At 45.8% G+C, this 23058-nt stretch overlaps 1 protein-coding gene across 2 annotated transcripts in view; it reads left to right on the top strand.

Annotated features, from left to right (window-relative positions):
* Positions 1–693: 693 nt before the first annotated feature.
* LOC135913369 (uncharacterized) overlaps positions 694–23058 on the top strand; it is a 169196-nt gene continuing 146831 nt past the window's right edge. Inside the window, exon 1 of one of the 2 annotated variants that reach the window (XM_065445966.1) lies at positions 694–800. In XM_065445966.1, coding sequence (XP_065302038.1) covers positions 740–800 — 61 coding nt within the window. In that variant the 5' untranslated portion in view covers positions 694–739. The remainder of the gene's footprint in view (positions 801–23058) is intronic. The other variant, XM_065445967.1, reaches the window with a different exon arrangement.

Below are 23058 nucleotides of genomic sequence, written 5' to 3' on the forward strand. Positions count from 1 at the left end.
ACAAGGTTTGAGTCGTTCAGTCGATGGGCACCCCAGTCGTCCATCGTGTTCCAGAGCTTAATAGGTTGCTTCCGAGGCACCCGACAAGCAGAGGACTTTATCGCGACTCGCACAAACCCTGGCGACAAACGGCACTACAGAAGTTCCGTCTCCAGGACAGCCACACCTTTCTGACCCACTCGCCTCTCCTCGAAACTTGTTGCCGTGTACTGCGGCAAGTTTTATTCGGCCATCTTAATTTAGTCACTCTCTGAAGCTGTCGTAAGCGAGAAACTTCATGCCGAGCGCCCCAAGCCACACCCTCTTGTCGTTACAGCACCATGAGTCGCCAGGATGACTCCCATTAACTGCGAGGCTAGATTACAGTGGAGACCCGGCTGTCCCGACATGCTGGAGACTGTCATTGCTTGAGGCGTTCGTGCACGGTTCAGCCATTACATTTGACGAACACGGTCGCTTACGAGACGATCGGCCTCAGATGGCGTCAGTGCGGGGCACTGTAACGGCGTTTATGGAGGCCCGGTATTCGGTGACAGCCCCCCTTCCACACAGACCCCCGAATGTGTCCCGACACGGGCCTTGTCCCGTACGCATCTCGGCGTGTAACGGCGGGGCGCTGTCGGCGAGGAGGCAAACCGGTTTCGCGTCCCGTGTCCCCTCGGCCGCGGTGTCGCGAGCGCTCTCGGAAGCGCGCGCAGGGCGGGCCGGCCATTAGCTGCTCAGTCGCGATCCGGTCGCCATGTGGGCGCACGGCGCTTCGAGCATCGTGTGTGTCGGCGTGCTGTTCGCCTGCTCCGCCGGTGAGTCCTCTGTCTGCTCTTTCGCGCACGTGCGGCGGGGGCCCACACAAATGCACGTGCTCCCGGGTTCGTGTCGCTTTCGCTTAGAACGCTATTCGCGCCGACAATGGACGGGGAGTATTTTGCAAAAGCTGCGCGAATGCATATAAAACTGGCACACGCAGAGAAAAAAAATCACGAGGACAAACTGCAAGGTGGCATGTGATCTCCCTTTGGTAAGCGCCGCGGAAAAGCCAGTCTTTGGCATACGCATAAAATTGCGCTTTCGAAATCAATATATACCTCAAACAAAACTCTCTCAGTGGATAGTGAGCGCACGCTCTCTGTTCTTCTATCGTGTTCGCCCCTTGGCGCTTTTCTGTAACATGCACTTCTTCGCATGTCGCCTTGTTCTCATTTGTCGGCTTTTTCAATGGGTTTCATATATTAATTTCTCGCATGCTGTGTGAATAAGCTCGCTTGCTGTGAGAGGTACATAAAGTTGAACCGTCGCTATAAATAGGCCGTATCACATTCGGCGGTGCGTACCGGTAAGTGCATAGAAATTAACCCCGCCGCATTTAATCAGCTTACCGGAAGGGCATTCTTCGATGTAGCCGTCATGATTTAAAGGCAGCGCATTTGTTAGCTATACGTACAGGAAAGGTGCGCTATAGGAAATGATCGGCATCCCTGAATGTTATGCTCACGAAAAGTCGGAGAACAAAGGCTTAGTGAAGCCCTGTGGACAGCCCTCTTCCGTGACAGCTGCAATGTTTAGACAAGTGTTCTCAAGCTTGGTGTACATAGTATGGCTAACTTGGAATGGTTGCTACATGCGGCTGAATTGAGTAACAGCATATGCTAATAAACTGAACAAACGGAAAGAAATGGGCAGTGCTTTGTGTCGTTCTATTCTTTAATTTGAAAGAATACTGGTTTATGGTATAGTAAAGAGATTATCACAAATAGAATATAATTGCCTATGTGCAGGAATTACAGTAAGTCTCTGCAATGACAATCATCTTAGCTGCACTTGCTGAAGACGTCATGCCGGGTAACATGGCCCGTTCCGTCCGAGCTATTACTCAACTTAGCTCCTGGGTTAGAACGTGTCTTTCGAAGAGTACATACGTATAGAAACAACGTTCAACGAAAATACAAACGAGTGCGTTAAGTTTACTTTCGCTCGATTATTAAGTCTTAAGCGCCCGCGGCGCATGAAATGCGAGGACGCCAGCGGGGTCGGGAATATGTGCGCCGCTGCCCAGTGCGCAATGCAGCCCGTTAACAGTGATGCCAGATAATGAGAGATACGCCATAAAAAAAGAGATAGCACTTTTTACAGATGCACTTGGCTGTTCTTGCATGTGTATTCGACATATGCAAGGCCGACATGCCCACAGGCGGCTCAAGAGGTCGAAAATTCTAACACAAAGGAGCCTGAAGAGATTGGGTGAACAAGGGAAGCACGTATCTCCGGGCTTCCCATCCAACCGTAATTGAAGGAAACAAGGTGCTCGATTAACTGGACCCCGTGCCAAAATTTACTGGTGAGAGCGCCGCCCCACCCCCCTTCTCGAACAAAGGGAGACACTGAATTTGGAGCCTTAAAAAACGTTTAGCTGATCGTCTCGCACGTATGTCGCTCCCCTGCGCAAACCGGAGTGACTAGGCGTGAACTACTTCTTTTCTCACGTGCTTTAAGACCACTGAAAATTCGGTCCAGCGATATCATCATCAGCCAATTTTTCTGTCTGCTGCAGGACGAAGGCGTCTCCCAGCGATCTGCAATTGCAGTTGTCTGGCGCTAGCTGATTCCAACTTCGACCTGCAAATTTGCAAATTTCGTCACTCCACCTAACTTTCCGCCGTCCTCGACTGCGCTTCCTTTCCCTTGGTACAAACTCTACAGCTCTTACAGTTATGCCAAACAGTTTTGGTTCCATCGCTCTTTGTACCGTCCTTAACATGTCCTCTAGCTTATTTCTTAACCTGCGCGTTTCTGCCCCATATGTTACCACCGCTATAAATGCAATAATTGAACATTTTTCCTTTTCAAGGACAGTGGTAAGCTCCTAGTCAAGGATTTGGTATTGCCAGCCGCATGCACAACAACCTATTTTCGTTGTTCTGTAAGTGTCCTTTTCGCAACCAGGGCGCCCTGCGAGTCCCCTATGTACTTGCCCTCAATGCACGCACGATCTACAAGGATTGGTTGCTGCCCCTCTCAACAATCAGCGGTTGCCGGGACCACCTGGACTGTCTCCACATGTTCCACGACTCTGTACTCATCGTCCGCTCCCGTCTCCACCTCCTCGCAAAATAGCTGGGTTCACCTGTGAGGTAGACGGGTAGTCCGCGCGTTTGCCCGCTTGGCACCGTGAAAAAAGCAGAAAAAAATAATATCGATACCTGAAATATAATAGGTGTATATCTGCGTAAAGCGTGTTGCTAATTTTTAAAACGTTGGCCCCTTCATTAGCCCCGTGGCACCAAAGCACACCTTTACGTGGGCGCTGCTTCATATGCGCTCAGACTTTCCGAGTGTTTGTCCTTGGAGAAAAATCGGCGGTTGTTCCTTTGAATTTAGAGAGAAGAAAAAAAAAACGTCACTTTCGGTGTCCACAATTGCTGAGCGCATGGCCAGCACAAGTATCGCAGAGGCCAGCGGGGAGCGAAGAAAACTTGCGCTATGCTGTTGTACGGAAGTTGTGGAGATCCCACACACTTTGAGAATTCATTTTATACGAACCATATTGCAGATATCTGGCTACCTAGCATTGTTTTAGTTTGCTCGAAGCCATCGATGCTAGGTGGACCAACGTGATTGTGTTAATTGGGTAGTTGTTTGTATGGATCGCGAGCGTACGTGTCTGTGACGACCACCTTGAAGACGATGGTGGGGCCGCAACGCCATGATTTGTACGCTAGCCATCACGCGCCAGCCTGCAACATTGCAATTTTTTTTTTGCGCATAGGTACTGGGCGAGAACAAACGAGAGAAACACAGCTTGGGGTGTCACCGGCGTCACCGGCCATCATGGCACAATTTTCCACCTTCTAATATGCGAAAAACAAAATAGTTTAATGACCTTGGCGGCCCTCCTTATGACATAAAGACTTGTGTTGTGACTACTTATAGTCTTTGGCAAAGTGTGACAGGCGCGCCGAGGCTGGTACTTCTAAAAAGTCATTGTTCCTTGAAACTGGTTCGTACGGTTCGTACACAGCGCAGAAGCAGCCACCAGAGCTTATGTTTTTATTGCATTTTTGTCTGAAATGCCAGTAAGCCTAGAGCTCCACCTCTTATTACAGCGTAATAAAGAGGGTCGCACAATGCTCAGACCACTGAGCTGCTGTACTTGGCGGCAGTGGTTCGGTTCCACCATCGGTCTCACATTTTCGTTTTATTAAAGTGAGGCGAGACAGGAACCTACCTACCTGGTGGAAAATGCCAACGATTAGGCGAAGAATGCTTCGCATTAAGGAGTGTGCAGAAAAGATGAACGATGATTGTCCAGGTACCGTATTTACTAGAACGTAACGAGACCACGATCGTAACGCGAGGTTCGACTTTTCAGTGCGCGAAATAGAAAAAGTAATCCTAATGGTTACAGCGCAAACAAAACGACGACAGAATAAAGGACAGCGATCGTCCTGTGTCCTTTCACAACGTCGCCGTTTTGTTTGCGTTGTTGCCATTATGAATACATACCAACTTGCCCTACTTTCCACTTTAATACAGAAAAAGTAAAGCTGGTTTTGCAACGCGAGATGAACAGAAAGGCAAATTGTACATTTATTCAAGGAATCAATTCGTAAACGAGTTCTCTTCACTCCTAATCGGCATCTGAGAAGGATACGGAGCTTTCTTCGGATGATATTCTCGGACGACTACATCAGGAGATACTTTTATATTCGCGAAATTCATGTGACTCGGCACCGAAAGCGTCCCCGACAAGTGTTTCTGGGACTGTACGAAGCCCAAGTAGAGCGCTGTCGGCCGTATATTTGAGAGATTCGGCGCCAAAACGAGTCAAGTCTCGCGAAAGTTAATGTATTTCCAGAAAGTGATCGCCCGAGAATCAAGTCATCCGTGCTGTCGCGCTCGTTTGAGATGAACGGGTCCCTGAAACAGTGTGGACAAATTTTGTAGGCGCGTATGGTATAGCTACAGTAAACCATTCGCACCAGAATTTGGGTGAATTACAATTTACCTTCCCCCGTAGCCGTGCATTTTCTCCTGAAATCGTTCGCTGAGTGATCGGGGCTAAGCAACGCCTTCACTCATGATGTGACGTCCACTTCCGGTGTGTCTTGGAGCCAGAGCGCGAAGACTCTCCTACCTATCTGCCAGCAGTCGCTCCTACGCGAGAGCCATCAGTGTGTTGCGAGCATTCTGCCGCAGCGCCGAGCGTGTTCGGTATTCCGGTAACCACAGGCGAACCGGGCGTCCCGACGGATGGGTGGAGGCGTAAACTGAAGACCATTCTGCTATTGATGTGAGCAAGGAGTTCGTCACTTGGAGCCGCAGTGCTTAATCAGCCAAACAAAAAACTAAAATGGCTCTACCCAAGGAGAAAACATTTTAAACCTCTAGAAAAACAACGTGTACAGGATTACGCTCTTCCCGATATTTACACCAACAGCAAAGCAAACAAACTACCGAAGCTAGTGTCATTTGGGGAGACCCACATAACAGTAACCCTGCACCGTACAATGAAGACCACCCGCGGTGTTGTGTCGGATGATGATTTGCTTGAGCTGACTGAAGCGGAACTCCTTTAGGGCTTCAGGGAATAAAATGTGATCAATGTCAGAAGAATTAAGTTGAGGCGAGATGGTAAAGAGATTCAGACGAAGCACTTAATAATCACCTTTGGTTCAAGTGTCTTGCCCGAGTCAATCGAGGCCTGGTATATCAAGCTACGTGTCAGGCGGTACGGGCCAAACCCACTCCGTTGTTTCAAATGCCAGCGCTTCGGCCACAGCTCGCAGAGCTGCCGAGGCTGCCAAACTTGTGCTAAATGCAGTGCCAAAGAACGCACCACTGAAACTTGTGAGAACGCTCTCCACTCTGTACACTGTGATGGGGAGCACGCCGCGTACTCGCGGTCGTGCCCCTCGTGGAAGAAGGAAAAAGAAATAGTAACGATCAAAGTAAAAGAGAATATATCGTTCAAAGAGGCACGCAGGTTGGTAGCATACCTGCCAAGGAAAAGCTTTGCCGAAGTGGCGCGTCAGGGGGCAGCGTCACAACGGCCACCGGCGGCTGTCCGACCCACAAGCAGTGAGTCGGCAGTTACGCCATCTGCCTCCGCGGCGGTTGCAGCTAGCGCTCCTCCGTCAACCGACGAGAAGGGACCATCGACCCTGAAGGTGGGCGCAGCCGAGGCTGCCTCAACCTCCCAGGTCCCTTCCAGTGCTGGCAACGGCCGGCGCTGCCAAATCGCCCAGGGAGCCCCATCGACCTCCGGGCTGGTGGGCGCAGGAGTCTTGCCCTCCAAGGCGGGACCCTCCCTGGTAACTTCTCACTCACAAGACCACGTGTCCGGCGCCTCACAAGAGGCAATGCAATGGACACTGCACCTATCCCCACGGCGCGCCAAGCGCCTAAGGGGCGGCGAGGCTCTCTCGAACGCTCCAGAAAGGGCAAAACCCCGGTTACAGGGCCTCGAAAAAGCTCTGGAATCTAATGTCTGAAAACTCTAATTAACACTTCTGTTTCTGTACAGACAGCACCTATTTAGTTCCAATATGGATACACAAATAATTCAATGGAACGTCAGAGGTCTTCTTAGAAACCTTGATGATGTGCAGGAACTAATCCAAAAACACAATCCAAAAGTGCTGTGTTTACAAGAAACACACTTAAAATCCAAAAACACAAGCTTTCTCCGACAGTATATAACTTTTTGCAAAGATCGCGATGATGCTGTAGCATCATCGGGAGGTGTCGCCATTGCTATCCATAAGAGCATTGCTTGTCAACTTTTACAGTTACAAACGCCTCTCGAAGCAGTAGTGGTTCGAGCTGTTCTCCTAAACAAACTCATCACCATTAGCTCTCTTTACATACCCCCACATTACAAATTAACGAAACATGAATTCCAATCCTTTATAGATCAATTGCTAGAACCTTATGTTGTTCTTGGCGATTTCAATGCGCACAGCTCCCTGTGGGGTGACTCTCCTATAGATGCGCAATGTCGTCTTGTTGAACAGTTCCCTTTTTTCTTCTGGTGCGTGCCTTCTGAATAAGAAGAAACCCACATATTTCTGTCTTGCTAACAATACCTTTTCTTCAATCGATCTGAGCATAATTTCCCCGTCCATACTGCCTGAACTCGAATGGGAAGTTACGAACAGTCCTTACGGAAGCGACCTCTTCCCCATACTATTAAGAACACTTAAAGAAAACGAATATGCACCACAGGCTCCTAGGTGGAAGATTGACACTGCAGACTGGGAGAAATTCCGAACCTTAACTAGTATATCATGGGATGACATCTCCTCGTTAGAAATTGATGCTGCTGTGGAGTATTTTACAGCCTTCATAATAGATGCCGCATCTAAATGCATACGTGAAGTAAGTGGCTCGGCATGCAAATGGCATGTCCCGTGGTGGAATGATGAATGTGGAATCGCACGTAGGAATCAGAACAAAGCGTGGGGGTTGCTACGTGCTTCGCCCATTGCAGAGACTCTTGTCAACTTTAAAAAAGCAAAGTCCCAAGGCAGGAGAACCCGCCGACAGGCCAGAAAAGAAAGTCGGCAGAAGTTTTTATCGAGTATTAGCTCGTTTACTGATGGGGCGAAAGTCTGGAACATGGTAATTAGAATTAGAAGGCGACAAACATATTCACTCCCTCTAGTAAATACACAGGGCGATACAGTGCAAGATCAGGCAGACTCACTTGGGGAGCACTTTGAGAGCGTATAAAGTTCAAATCATTACTCGCAATCAATTCTGAAATATAAACAAATAGAAGAATGCAAGCCACTTATAAGAAAATGTCGACAGAATGAACCGTACAACTTTCCTTTTAGTGCTGCCGAGTTGAGAGCTGCCTTGAGCGCCTGCAAGAGCTCTGCACCGGGATCTGAGAGAATCATATATAAAATGCTCAAAAACTTACACAATGACACGCAGGTTACACTAATCACACTTTTCAACACCATCTGGGATGCAGGGTACCTTCCAACCGCATGGAAGGTTGCCATTGTGGTCCCTGTTTTGTAACAAGGCAACGACCCTTCTTCAGTGGCAAGTTACCGCCCGATAGCCCTCACAAGTTCATTTGTAAGGTGTTTGAAAAAATGATAAATCGGCGACTCATTCATTTCCTTTAACAGAGCAAAATGCTTGATCCTTATCAGTGCGGCTTCCGAGAAGGGCGCTCCACAACTGACCATATTGTACGTGTAGAAGCAAATATCCGGGACGCATTTGTACACAAACAGTTTTTGTTATCCATATTCTTCGATATGGAGAAGGCGTACGATACAACATGGCGTTACGGAATCTTGAGAGACTTGTCAGAAATGGGCATCCATGGGAATATGCTAAACCTAATAGAAAGCTATCTGTCCAATCGTGCCTTCCGAATAAAAGTCGGCAATGTACTTCTACGTCCTTTTACGCAAGAAACAAGTGTTCCCCAGGGAGGCGTGCTCAGCTGCACGCTCTTCATCGTGAAGATGAACACGCTTCGCGCTTCACTACCATCAGCCATCTTTTATTCTGTCTACGGGGACGACATTCAGATAGCTTTCAAATCTTGTAACCTCGCAGTGTGCGAGAGGCTGGTACAGCATGGCCTGAACAAAGTGTCAATGTGGACAGACAAGAATGGATTTAAGAGGAAGCTTTAGCTCGAGTGCTCCTATCTAATACATGTAAAAGGAGAATTAGTTTTTTTTTCAGCAACCACTGCACCAAATTTGACGAGGTTTGTTGCATTTAAAAGAAAAGCTTAAAATCTAGTGACTGTTGATTTCGAATTCTTGAGTTAGGTTGTCAATTTTTTATTAAAAGTTGTCGAAAATCGAAAATTTTCAAAAAACGAAACTATCAAGTTTCCAACTCTGTAACTCAACCACTAAAAATGATAATACAATTCTGTGAATTGCATCTAGTAGTACATCCAAAGCGGACAAAATTGATATGTTACACATGAATATAAAAAAATTTAATCATAGGGAAATACAAAATTGCACAACCGTTGTAACCAACGTAACAAATTCACGTAAGATGTAAAATGACATACTGAATTTGTCCGCTTTGAATGATCTAATGGATGCCGTTTGCAGAACCACGATATCAATTATTTATGCAGATCTATGAATTTGTAAACTTCGTGCTTCTATTTTTTTCAAACGGTCAAATATTTGAAATTATTTTAAAGAAAATTCAAGCCCCAAATCGAAATTCCGCTTCCAACAGTCACTAGAATTTAACTTTCTCTTTCAAATGCAACAAATTTCATCAAAATCGGTCCAGGGGTTATCTCATAAAAACGTTTTTGCGTTTTACATGTATTTGAATAGGCCGCGTCGGAGTTGGGCCCGAGCTAAAGCTTCCTCTTAAGATCAATCCTAACAAAAGCTCTTGTGTTCTTTTTACGATAAAGGGAGGACTTATCCCAGATCCTTGCATAGAACTGCGTGGACAACAGATACATGTAAACAAAGAACACAAATTGCTAGGTGTTATACTTGACTACAGACTCACTTTCGTCCCCCACATTAAACATATTAAAGAAAAATGCCTAAAAACAATGAACATAATGAAACTTCTATCACAGACTACGTGGGGTAGTGACAGAAAGTGTTCAATGAATCTCTATAAAAACCTCATTCGATCACGACTAGACTATGGTGCCGTGATTTATCAGTCTGCCGCCCCGAGCGCACTAAAGATGCTAGACCCAGTCCACCATCTAGGAATCCGACTGGCCACTGGCGCTTTCAGAACGAGTCCCATACAATATTTATATGTAGAATCAAATGAGTGGTCAGTTCATCTGCAGAGAACATACCTCAGCCAAACATATATTCTGAAAGTACACTCTAATCCTCAACATCTGTGTTTTCATACCGTTAACGAGATGACATATGCTACACTCTTTCGTAATCGTCCCTCCGTAAGACAGCCTTTCTCACTGCGTGTGAGGGAGCTTAGTCATGAAATGCATGTCCCACTCCTCGAGCTTCGCCTAATGCATCCATCCAAGCTGCTCCCTCCTTGGGAGTGGCAGCTGATACAATGCGATATATCTTTCATGAAAGTTACAAAACACGCTTCAGAGATTGAAATCCAAATGCATTTCCAGGAACTCCAGCACAAACACTCCAGCGCGGAGTTCTACACAGACGCATCGAAGACACACAAACGGGGTGTCCTATGCAGCCGTCGGTCCATCCTTCTCGGAATCCAACGTACTGCATCCGGAAACTAGTATCGTTACTGCTGAGGCCTACGCGCTGCTGTCGGCCGTAAAGCATATAAATAAATCAAAACTCAGAAATCAATTATATATACGGACTCCCTCAGTGTTGTGAAGGCCTTGATGTCTTTCTCAATCACAAAAATCCAGTAATTATTGAACTCCTATTCTGTCGCCTCAGAATATGACACACATTTGGCACACATAATTTTTACTCAGTGAAAATTATCCTCCAACCTGCGGTGGATGCGGGGAGAGGCTGACCGTCCTCCACGTCCTCCTGGAGTGTCGGGCAGCCGAATCTGAGAGAAGGAAACATTTTTCCCTAGCATACCGGCAGCACATCCCCCTACGTCCCGTAATGCTAGTCGACCCAGAACCTTTATTTGACACCAACGCAGTCCTAAGTTTTCTGAAAGATGTTGTCTTGCATGCTGTTAGCCCCACATGCTCGTAGCGGGTCCTCTCTTCAGAGGATGCCGCTGTGATAGCTCTTTCGTATAGCACACGCCTCTAGGCCCTTGTGTTTCAAGGGCTCTGGAGAGGCAGCAGTGCTCCAAGTAATTTTACCATCTCATATATTTTCTATTTTGCATCATCCTTCTACGATGGATTTTAATGTTCATTGTATTCGTCATTAGTCATCGCCATAATCTTATAGCACGTAGATTTTACGCACTTTACAGCGACTATTTTTAGGCCCCTTTACAGCCAAGTCACATCTTCTTCACAGACCTCATCATTCGACCGCGAAATCACTAACACTGTCTTGGCGCTCTTTGGCCACATCTGGCCCTTGCGCCACCAAACCGCACACATTCATTCATATTATTTCTGCGTCTGGTTGAGCTCGGTGCCACCAGGTGGCTGCACCATGCGAACCGTTCAGGTTTGCGCCTCCATTCATCCCGTGAAGCACCCAAGCCCAGTCGGCTTGCGCTTGCGTTTACCCGAATATTGTGGTAGTAATCCGCCGGCGTAAAGTGACGGCTGCAAACTCGCCAATCCTGGCGGCGATGGGATACAGACAGTCCGATACCCTACAGCCCCTCCGCTCATCTGCATCTTTGTAGATGTACACGATGTCGCAGCTTTACATATTCCGGTCACTACGTTTGCAGCCCACAACGTAAGAAGGACGAAGCATGGTGCTCGCGAAAAGAAAGATGGGGAACAGCACTGACCGCGAAGCGCTCTTCATGGAGCACATTGTAACACATGCAAATGACACTTACTGTGTACCGCAGCTAGGACTTAGCGATATAGCGATATATATAGCGTAGTATAGCCATAAATTGACCTGGCGCATTTTATTTCTGTGAGTTTCCTTATTATAGAAGCAAATTAACCAACATTCAAACAATCGCGAACAGCATTTGTTCGTCATAAAGTAGGAACAATTATGGATGAGGCACCTGGGCAGCCAATCGAATAGCTCACCCTGCTCGCGTCATATCTGGTGGAGGGGGGGGGGGGTCAAAACTCAGTTTAGTGGCGCGCTGCCTTTAAATCATGGTACCTCAAAATGCGTAAACCATAATAAATATTATTATAACAAATATTTTATCTGCACTAGCTTGTTGGTGCTCGTTAAGCTACGCAGCACGAAAACACAGGCTTCAGCCTAGCTCGTGGTCCCACCTGCATCATTGTCGTATGCAACGCTTAACCGTGCATAACCCTCGGCGGACGAAGCACCGAGACGGTGCTTGCTGTGGTTCAGACTGCGTGTCAGTTTGAGACGAAAAACATGCACGATGTGACTTCGTGGTGCGAGATTCGATGACTTGGGTGCCAGTGGAGATATCTCACTCGTGACAGATGTTGCTTGGCGGAGAACTCGATAGGGTCCGACATAGCGCGGCAGGCGCTTCTCGCAATGGCCAACACGACGAGATGAGAGCCAGAACAGGAAGAGAGAGTCCGGAGGGAAGTAAGAGTAACTATCATAAACAGAATTTTGTAGCTATCATAAGTGGTAAACTTGTGCCGAGTAACTCGGCAGCGGAGAAGGTCGTCGACCACTCGATACAGAAACCAGCGACCACGGTCTGCGAGTGGCTGACGTGGAGCGCTATGCTGGAGGATAACATCGTAGAGCTGGAAATGAGCGACTTCAGTCGTGCAGCTTGTCCGCAGTGGTCGAGCGATCCCATATTGCGGGGTACAAGTGACCGCAACCTACTTCGTTCCGGGGATCGACAATGGGAAGAGGTCCTGCAAAAAGGCAGCCCCATGCGGTAAAACGTCTAGGTAGGGACTTCATTCGTATGAAGATGACAAGCAGCGGAGCGGGGGGGGGGGGCGGAGGGGGAAGGGTTTGCAGGTTTCTTCGACGCCGGCATAGGCCGAAAGTGGCAACATAGCGACGAAAGAAATTTGAAAGGCCTCGCCAGAAAAAAAAACCATGTATTTGTTCACGGTCATATGTTCTGAAGACTCTTAAATGTCCGGAAGTTAGGACATCATGAGGTTGTGCTTGGGCATTCCGAAGGAGATTCTTTGGAATGACGAGGAGACGTTCTGCGCCATTTAGGTGTCTGTTGCGCCTCGACAATATGTCGCCTTGAACTAGGAACATACTGAGTGAAGGGTCGGGATTGGCGAATCGAAGACGGTCAATGAGGGAGAGCAACGATCAATCACGACGCTGTTCGCCGGCCAGGTGCTCGTGATGGCTAAAACGCATGCGAAAGCTTGGAAAGATTACTTTGGGGCTCATATTAAAATTTTGACCTGGACTTTCCTCGTTGAATACGTGAATAACAGCGCTAGTTGGATGATTGCTTACTAGGGTGGTAATTTTTCCTCGGTTGCTGCGAGTTTTATCGTGGCGCTTTATGGCACACCAATACGCCATAAGCTAGGATATGCGTCAGCTGGATTGGACTCACGACAAAATGCTCTTATTACATCTGTTGAAGTTGTTCCAAATAACGCCGTTCACTACATCTTTTCTAACTATAATCGAACTGCGAAGATAACAGCTGTGACCATCATGAGCCTCCCATACACAGAATATTCCGTGACTATTTCTACCATATGGAGTGCCATCACTACGTGAGAGATCCATTACGCGGCCTCGGTATGTTTCCCATGACATCGACCATCACCATAGGATAGGAATTTGTTCATCTCTTACCAAAACTTTTTGCGTATTTTCTTCGTAGCACATCTCACGAAAGAAACCCACTTTTCGCAGAGGCCGTTGCTGACGATGCCAACAGCGCTTTCCACAAGTACTAGTGAGAAATAATTTATTACAGGGAATACAAAGGGGTGGACTTGAGCTTGTATGCACTGCCTGGCTACTTAGCAGAAGGGGAAATGGACAGGGGACATAAACAGCCGTGACAGATAATGACAAGGTGTGCGTATTCACAATAAGCGTAACCCAGTGTTTTCCTTAAGATTTGGAGTCCTGTCTGCAAGGTACCAGGAAACCTTGTATAGTTAACATCTATTTTATAGCGAAGGTGTATACCCCTACCGTCCAACGAAGTTTTCGTGACGTAAGCAAAAAACTCCCCATACATGGGCCGATCCCCGAGATAGTGCAATACGGGTCCGACCCGCGGCGGAGGTGAAGCAGGCATTAAAACCTCCCCATACGTGGGCCGGTTCCGAAGAGAGTGCCATGCAGGGCCGACCCGTGGCGGCGGTGAAGCAGGCGTTAAGAACTCCTCATAAGTGGGCCAATACCGAAGATAGTGAAATACCGGCCGATCCCGCGGAGGAGGTGAAGCAGGCGTTAAGAACTCTCCATGAGTGGGCCGATCCCGAAGATAGTGCAATGCCGGGCTGACCTGCGGTGGATGTGAAGCAGGCGTAAGCACTCCCCTACGTGGCCCGATCCCGAAGATAGTGGAATACCGCAGAACCCGCAGCGGAGGTGAAGCAGGGCGTCAAGTCCCCATACGTGGGCCGATCCCGAAGAAAGTGCAATGGTGGGCCGACCCATGGGGGATGCGAAGCGGGCGTAAGCGCTACCCATACGTTGTCCGATCCCGAAGATAGTGCAATACCGGCTCGTCCCGCGGCGAAGGTAACGCAGGCGTTAAGCACTCCTGATACGTGAGCCGAACCCGAAATCAATGGAATGCCGGACCGACCCACGGCGGAGGTGAAGAAGGCGTAAGCACTCTCCATACGTGGTCCGATCCCGATGATAGTGCAATGCCGGACCGACCCGCGGCGGAGGTAAAGCAGGTGTAAGCGCACCCCATGTGTGGTCCGATGCCGAAAAATAGGGCAATACCGGCCCGAACGGAGGGGGAGGTGGAGCAGGCTTAAGCACTCTCCATACGTGGCACGATCCAGAAGATAGTGCAATACCGGCCTGACCCGAGGCGGAGGTGAAGCAGGCGTAAACACTTCCCATACGTGGTCCGATCCCGAAGATAGTACGATACCGGCCTGAACCAGGGCTGAGGTGAACCAGGCGTTAAGCATACTTCATATGTGGGCCGATCCAAAATATGGTGCAATGCCGCGCTGTCGCTCAGCGGAAGTGCAGTTCGTCATTAAGGAGCCCACATACACAGCTTCGCTGGTCATCCTTCTTCACAAAGTTAAAGGGCACTGAGTTTTTTATAACCGTTGCATTTCTTGTTCCGTAGAATAAAAACAGAAATAATGACGACACGAGTGGGCAGTCCTGCGTACTCGTCCTTGTTTCTGTTTTCCTTCTTCATTATGAAATCGCCCAAGAAAACCTTTTACCGAATGTTTGGTAGATTGCATACATGTTAATGACTATCGTTGTCTCCGAAACAGTTCAGCTAACATCGTAGAGCCACTTGATCACTGTTACTCATTGCGCTTATGTATTACAACGAAGTATTAATTCCTCCACAAATGCTCCAAAAATGTTATATTCTAGTTTTCATAATTTTGCAATAAAACTATACAACTGTCAAATTTTATATTTTGCGACGATGTGGTTAATGATAGCGGCAATGCGTCGGCAAATTTTGAAGTGTTGGCATCAATTAATGTACGAACGAAAATTTCTAAAGCGTCCTTGACAGATTGTTCTGACAAAGCGTCCTTGTCAGAACCGAACGCTTTGAAAGCTTTTGCGCTTACCTGAGAGCACGAAAGTTGTCCAAAATTTCATATTTTTAGGAAAAAGAAGCCACGGTGTTGGTGACGTGCACCGGAAGTTTCAAGTTTGTAAGGTGCTTTGAAAATCATTACTGCATACTTGTGTTCATATTGCCTGTATGCAATGCATGTAGTTACGTTTCCCTGGCCTTTTCGGGCACTTATGAGAGACACGGTGTTTGAATTATATTGAACTAGGAAGTATGTTGCGAGTGACGAAGGATAGATATTCAATAATGCATAGTTTGTAATGCATAGCCTTCGTAGAAAGTTGCTTATTGAATCATTCCAGAGCGTCATACTACCGTTAACCATTATGTCTCCCAGGTTCAGAAAACAAGTGAACATGACACCAAGTTGGAATTCAACAAAAGTATGGGAAATGTTACGGTGTCTTGTGGAGCTTTGCAAATAATTAGAGAACCCACGTTCTTTTTCGTTATTTCCGTGCGTAGTAGGATGACTTGACTTCTGCGATGTCCTCGATACAAGCCACCGTGTTGACAAATGTAGGGGAAGGTTGTGGGTAATGTGTCGCAAAGTTCAAAATATGACGAATGCTGATGTAGGCGTGAGTGACTAGGTGGAGCGAGAAATCGATCTGTGTCCCAAACGAGGATGCAGTTTCCCGCACCATCTGCAAAGTGTGCCACAATCATCTAGGGTGGTGTCAATACAGTCGGCACGGCCAAGTCGCGTATCAGTTACGCCAGGAGAGCAGCAACGCGGAAGGAAACTTCCCATTTTCTCCGCCCTACTCACCTTAGAGTGATATAGAGCCCAATCGAGCGGCGAAGGTCGCGTAAATAAAAGAACAAGGTAGTGCAGAAGATCTCGCGTTTGTAACGACCACAGACCATTGTTCTCCTATAATTGCACCATTTTTATCATGATCTTTCTTATTGAGCCGGATTAGTGAGTTTTCAGGGTCTCATTTTTGCCTATGTGCTTTTACTTGACACTTACACATTTTGCTGTGTTTACTCTAGATTGTCATGAGACATTCGGTACATAGCCACAATAATTCCACCCAACACCCCTTTAAAAGCTGCTGAAAAATATATTCAAATGATAACTGTCAAGGATCGGCGATGGCAGCAGTTTATACATGCGGGCGTGTAGGATTAAACAGCTGAGGCAAATGAATTTTGAATCTGTGTCTTCGACCTACATTGTATAGCTTCTAATTTTCACACAATTCGGTATTATACTGACATTCTGTACTCAATAAGAAACACTCATTACCAGGGCTTTTGATAAATCCTAAGGCTTTTTAATTATAATACTCAGAGTCCTGGTACCGTAGTAATATTTTCCCGAGTGATGTTGACGCAATAGGTGATATTCATCATTGCCAATGTTTCCTGCGGTGAATAGCCGCGAGGCGGGTCGGCGATCATCGCCATGTGGCTGATCAGGCGTCTAAAATGCAGCAATTGCCTTTGTCGTCCAACGATGAATGAACAGCAAATTCTATGGTGTTTCCCCAAATCAGCGAAGCCACGCAGATTATTCGTCTGGGCGGCAGTCTCAATAGGGATGCTTTGAAATCGAAACGTATGCCCAGCCACCTTATGCAAGAACATGCACTTCGGACATGAGCTAAAGGCGCTGAAAATTTCCTAATTCGCTCCCGAATTTCAGCGTGAAGCTCCAAAAAAGTTCAGTTTCAGTGTTCATTCAACATCTCAGTTAGGGCACAAAGAGATTTGCAAAGCTTTTGCTATGGGTCCGCAGCCCTTACAGAAACTTGACACTTGGCACGTGCGTATAGGCCTTAAACATCAATGAAACAGTTAGACGATTGATCGCCAGGCTAAACCCGCATTTCGCTACAACCCGCCACTACAACCACCACCACAGTAGCACGATTGTGGTCAAATGTTGATTATTGAAAGGTTGGAATAACATAATTTCACATAAAGGAAGTTGTCGAAATAATTCCAAATCAAAGCATTATTTAGCGGTTATCATACATTACAAAATGACACAGAAATAAGAAAGCACAGAAACTCGTCGAAAAACATGGCACTCGAAATAGAATCACAGCGTCGCGGTCGATCAGGATAATTGCTAAGTATTCAGGAAATTGCCTGAAAAGAAGTGGTAGTATGAATGTTAATGTTTCACGACCATGATTCACTATTATTTTAGGAGTGAGCTAATCCTCGTCAAACCACCCGGTTATTCTTCATTTTCAGGGCTATCTTGAGAAACAGCAGGTGCTCAGCAGATCTGTAAAGTTAAAACGGACGAACATTTTTATCCAAAACGATTACTCTTTGGAAAGCCTAAGAAAAAGAAAACAGCTACGGCAAACTACGAAGCTCGCGAAAACAAGAAAGAAAGTGTCACTCGTATATGATGAACTTCGCATTGGAGAAACGCTTTATGTATGGGATGATGCATCTTCCACACGTGTTCCCGTTCTAGCTGCTGACAACAAGGCATCAGAATCGTAGCGATCACAGATGGTTGACAAATTTTTGTGTATGCTTTCTTTGAATGCCAGGAGCATTGTCAACAAACTAGATAAAGTTGAAATTGTGTTACTTACTTACGACCCTCACTTAGTAGTTTTGACTGAAACCTGGTTAAGTGAAAACATTTGTGATAGCGGTTCACGTGGTGGGGGAATCACAGTGGTTGCTAAGTCTGGTATAGATGTTCATGTCATGCAACAGATGGAAGATCATGAGACCTTGTTTCTAAACATCACAACAAATGAGTTGTCGTTTGTACTCTATGCGGTTTACAGGGCACCTGATGCTGATGTGTCTTTTCTTCCTAGATTGTGTGATCAATTGCTTAAGTTTTGCAAACGAATTCTCATAATTACAAGAGACTTCATCTTGCCATCCATAAACTGGAAACATTTGGCGTACAAGGAATGCGCCTATACGGATGCTATTCTTGATATAACGCTTGCTTTGAATGTTGGACAAATTGTGTATGATTTAACTAGAGAGCGAGCACTTCTGTACCTTTTTTTGTGAGTGAATCTTTCTCTAAATGTACTAGTGCTGTTGAGCGGGGTATTTCAGACCACAAATTGTTGTTTTTGACGTGGTCGTGTCCCAGGAACGCCGGATGCAGTCGGTCTAGTGCGAGAAATCATAGAGATATTGAACGAAGTGATGATACCTGAAGTATTGATTATTTAGACAAAACGCTAAAACAATAGCTATTGATGCTCATTATGGGAATGTTCATGACCTATGGTGCCATCTTAAACACGTAGTGTGATTCTGTACTAAAAGCTTTGTACCTGTGAGGAGGGCTACTTAACATCGAAAGAATCTGTGGGTTAGTCGTGACATTGTCCGCATTAAACGTAAAGTAAAACGATTGAGAAAGAAGCACGATATGTGTAAGAACACCCTCATGGAACTCAGGAATAAATTGGCAATTAAGGTGCAACAAGCAAAGCATAATTACTTCAGTTTTTCACTTCCAGAATTTCTTAGAACTGATCCATCAAAAATTTGGCGTCACCTCGGAAGACAAGTGAGTCTATTAAAAAAATTTCAGTAAATAATCACCTTCTCGAAAACACAGCTGATATAGCTTACGGATTTATGTATATATTCATAGTGTTTTCTCCCCTAATGACAACTACAGCATACATAAGGAACTTTCGAAGACAGATGTACCAGTGATAACACACCAGGGGGTTCTGTCTACGCTACGTAAATTGAACGAGAAGAAAAGCGTGGGTAAGGACGGCATCCCTACTGCATTCTTGAAACGCTTTGCAGAGCAGATTGCAGACTACTGGGCAAATCTTTTTCAGCTTGAGCTTCTTGATGACTGGAAGATAGCACGCGTTGTGCCGATTTTTAAGAAAGACGACAACCTTAATATAACAAATTATAGGCCGGTGTCGATTATATCTACTTGTTCGAAACCTATGGAACACGTCATAGCTGGACATATACGATCTTTCTTGTCTAATAATGTTTTGTCTCCTTATCAATACGGATTTACCAAGGAAATATCAACTACGACTCAATTACTCACCACTGTACCTTATTCATCTTAACACTTTTGTGCGCAAACAAACAGGGACGAAGAATAGGAGCAACACAAGGACGAGCGTTATCACAAATGTTGTTATATGTGCTATAGACCTGCTCTGTTGACTAGATCGCGCAGATCTGTGGGTATTATATTCACTATAGGCGTGCTCTGTTGACTAGATCGCGCAGATCTGTAGGTATTTAAGCAGGGGGTTCTTTAAAAATAAAAGCAGTTAGAAAGCACTCGTCCTTGTGTTGCTCCTATTCTTCGTCCCGGTTTCTTTGCGCACATGAAGTTTTAAGATGAATTTGTTCCAACTAGGCCGACTCGCAGTTATACTGTACATGACTCTTTAATGACATTGGACCATGCGGTGCAAATAGATGTATTCTTTATAGACTTCAGCAAGGCGTTTGACAAGGTATCGCATACGAAACTAATACATAAGCTTAAATAACTGGCCTTCCCTGCTATTTAGTGAAATGGGTTGAAGCATACTTGTATAGAAGAAAAAAAATTGTAGTTGATGAGTGTGCATGTGATATGCTCCCTGTTTCTTCTGCTGGGCCTCAGGGCAGCGTACTCGGACCCTTGCTTTCCTTAGTGTATGGGAATGATCTCATTGAATTTTTATCTGATACAGTGAGTACAAAACTTTTTGCTGATGACTGTACTATATACAAGGAGATATTCTGTGTGAGTGATCACGTTGTATTGCAGGACCAATTGTTCCATATTGAGCAGTGGCGTCCAACTGGAGATATGGAAATTAACGGGCAAAAAAAAGTCCTATTAACAGTTACACGTAAATTACAGCCTAGTTCTTATTCATATACTATTTGTAACCAAGAAATAGCAAATGTTACAAGCTATAAGTATTTAGGTGTTACATTTACTTCTAAATTATCCTGGTCAGGCCACGTTTCAGATATATGTGCATCAGCATTTAAGAAGATGTGTTTCTTAAGAAGGAAATTAAACAAAGCTCCAGCAAAGTTAAAGTTACTAGCGTACAATACTTACATAAGGTCGAAATTAGGATATGCTTCCGTAATTTGGGATCCCGAAACTAAACAAGATTTATATAAACTTGAGATGGTCGCAAAGAAACGCAATCAGATTCATTTTTGGAAAATATAAAAGGTATGACTCCCCCAGTAAACTTATGCAAGAACACGAGATTACAACATTACAGGTGCGTCGAAAATATGCTCGTATAGTGTTCTTGTATAACATGCCGAAAGGTGAATTTGACATTTCCATACCTTGATATGTAAAACCCTAAGACACCAGAAAGACTCGACACAATCATGACCATGCACTGACACCGATACTAGCTCAAAACAATGCATTTAAACACAATTTCTTTCCCGAGACTATTTCGGACTGGAACGCTCTTCCTAAAGCCATTTTCGCGGAGGCTGATTTTCAAACGGCACTGGAAAAATTGAGTTTTAGTTTTCTATTTTGCTTGTTACCAAGTGCGTATTATATGTTATTATTATATATTATATATTATATAAAATATAATATATAATATATATATTATTATATATATTATTAATATATATATATTATATAATATATATTATTATTAATATATATTATATATTATATATATATGTTATTATTATATATTATTATATGTTATTATTATAACCCATCTCATATTTTCTTTATTAATTACTTCCCTCCAATTTGCGGGTTTCAGCATAACTAATAAATCAAAATAGTCGACTCTGAGCAGGCCTTGGCTGATGGAAGTTGTAAAAGACAGCAAGAAGAGTCGGCAGGAGGCAAAATTGACTGAGCTGGCGCCACAGTCAGAGGAATGAGAACAACGGGTTGAGTCATTATTTAAAAACGTTTTGTGCACAAACAGACAGAGACAAAGAAGAGGGGCAACACAAGTAGGGGCGCTTTCTAACAACAGGTTTTATTTTTGAAGAACTTCCTGCTTAAATACCAACAGATCTGCGCGATCTAGTCAAACAGAGCACGCCTATAGCGCGTATAACTCTTGAGATAAAATGGCGTGGAACAAAGCCACCCGGTCAACATAAAAACATCAAGGCGCATGTAACAAGCACTTACGATAAAAACACGTTATAGATGTGATGACAATAGCGAATTTTGTTTATCCAGCAATGAAACAGAAGGATGGCTGATGCATTTTTCTTCTGTTTTTCAATCCAGTGCGCTTCCACAATTTCTCTCGCGGTTTCATTCTTATGCCTATACAAAATTAAGGTGCCACTAAGACACGGTGAGCAATCGTGTTCTTAATAATAATAATATTTGGGGTTTTACGTGCCAAAACACCACTTTCTGATTTTGAGGCACGCCGTAGTGGAGGACTCCGGAAATTTTGACCACCTGGGGTTCTTTAACGTGCACCTAAATCTAAGCACACGGGTGTTTTCGCATTTCGCCCCCATCGAAATGCGGCCGCCGTGGCCGGGATTCGATCCCGCGACCTTGTGCTCAGCAGCCCAACACCATAGCCACTGAGCAACCACGGTGGGTCAATCGTGTTCTTGACCATGCATAGCCAAATGCGTACCACGGTGACCTTTCAGACTAGATAAGTGTTCTCTTAGACTCGTGTTGATGCATCTCGAAGTCTGCCCTACGTATACCTGACCACACGTCATAGGAATGTGATAAACAACGTTTTTCACGTAATCAACAAATTGGTTCTTACGCGGATGTCTAACGCGTAATGGTTCAGTATCAACAGCGCATGAGATAGCTGATCCACGGGGTTACAATTGGGGACCCAAAGTAATATTCAATGCAGTAACCGTTGCGCACTCATCAGTGAAACGAAGAAGGCTGGGAGCAATTAGAAATCCTCTCGGTGAAATGCGGCCATAAGGGTGAATGAACACGTCGCTATGCCGGCGGAACGAATGGCGATTATTTGTTCTCGAGACAAAGCACTGCGACTGTTACGAAACGGCCATGCGCAACATTTGTAGTATGGCATTGCTCACTGCTCAAGGCAAACAGGCGCTGGCAAGTGATAAACGCGGAGGCGGACGAAATCCCAACCCAGAGACCAAATCTTATAACGGTTCGGAAGGGAACCAGCCTCATGTGATTGGTCAGAATTTTGCTTGCGTCAGAGGCCGTCAGAGCCAGTGCGGCGGCACCGCAAATTACGATCACGCCACGCATCTGTCAATCATTTCCAAAGCGAGCCCACCTTTGGCTAAGAGAGTCGGCTTTGGGATCCGTTGCAATGGCTGCTGGCCCGCCACCCTGGCCGCGCGCGCCGGTCGCGCGACCCCGGAGACACGCGGGCGTCGCGAGCACGTGCGTTGGTTGCTTCGGAGGCTATTACTCGCCATCGTCGTCTGCTTGGCGTTGCTCTCTTGGTGTCGACCACGGCTGGAGTGCAATACGCGTTCGAAGAGATGACGGATAATTATTTCCACCGCCCCTGCCGGCTTTCTAAGTAGGCCTTTTGCAGGCTACGCTATCAACTGGAGGAGACTAGGGTGCAAGTGCACCAGTGGTCATTCCACGCAAAGGACGGAATTGCCCGCTGAGGTTCATTGCCACCTGTCTGCAGCTCGCAGAGGTCGGTCGGACGCGAAGCATTCATCGGAATGGCCTTGATCTCTGCTGCCGACAGTGTCCACGAAGTTGCTCTCGCGATTACTGTGTTGGCCGGTAGAAGCGCTGGGTCAGCTTTC

This window comes from Dermacentor albipictus, chromosome 1 (genome assembly GCF_038994185.2).
Source record: "Dermacentor albipictus isolate Rhodes 1998 colony chromosome 1, USDA_Dalb.pri_finalv2, whole genome shotgun sequence".
Taxonomy (NCBI): domain Eukaryota; kingdom Metazoa; phylum Arthropoda; class Arachnida; order Ixodida; family Ixodidae; genus Dermacentor; species Dermacentor albipictus.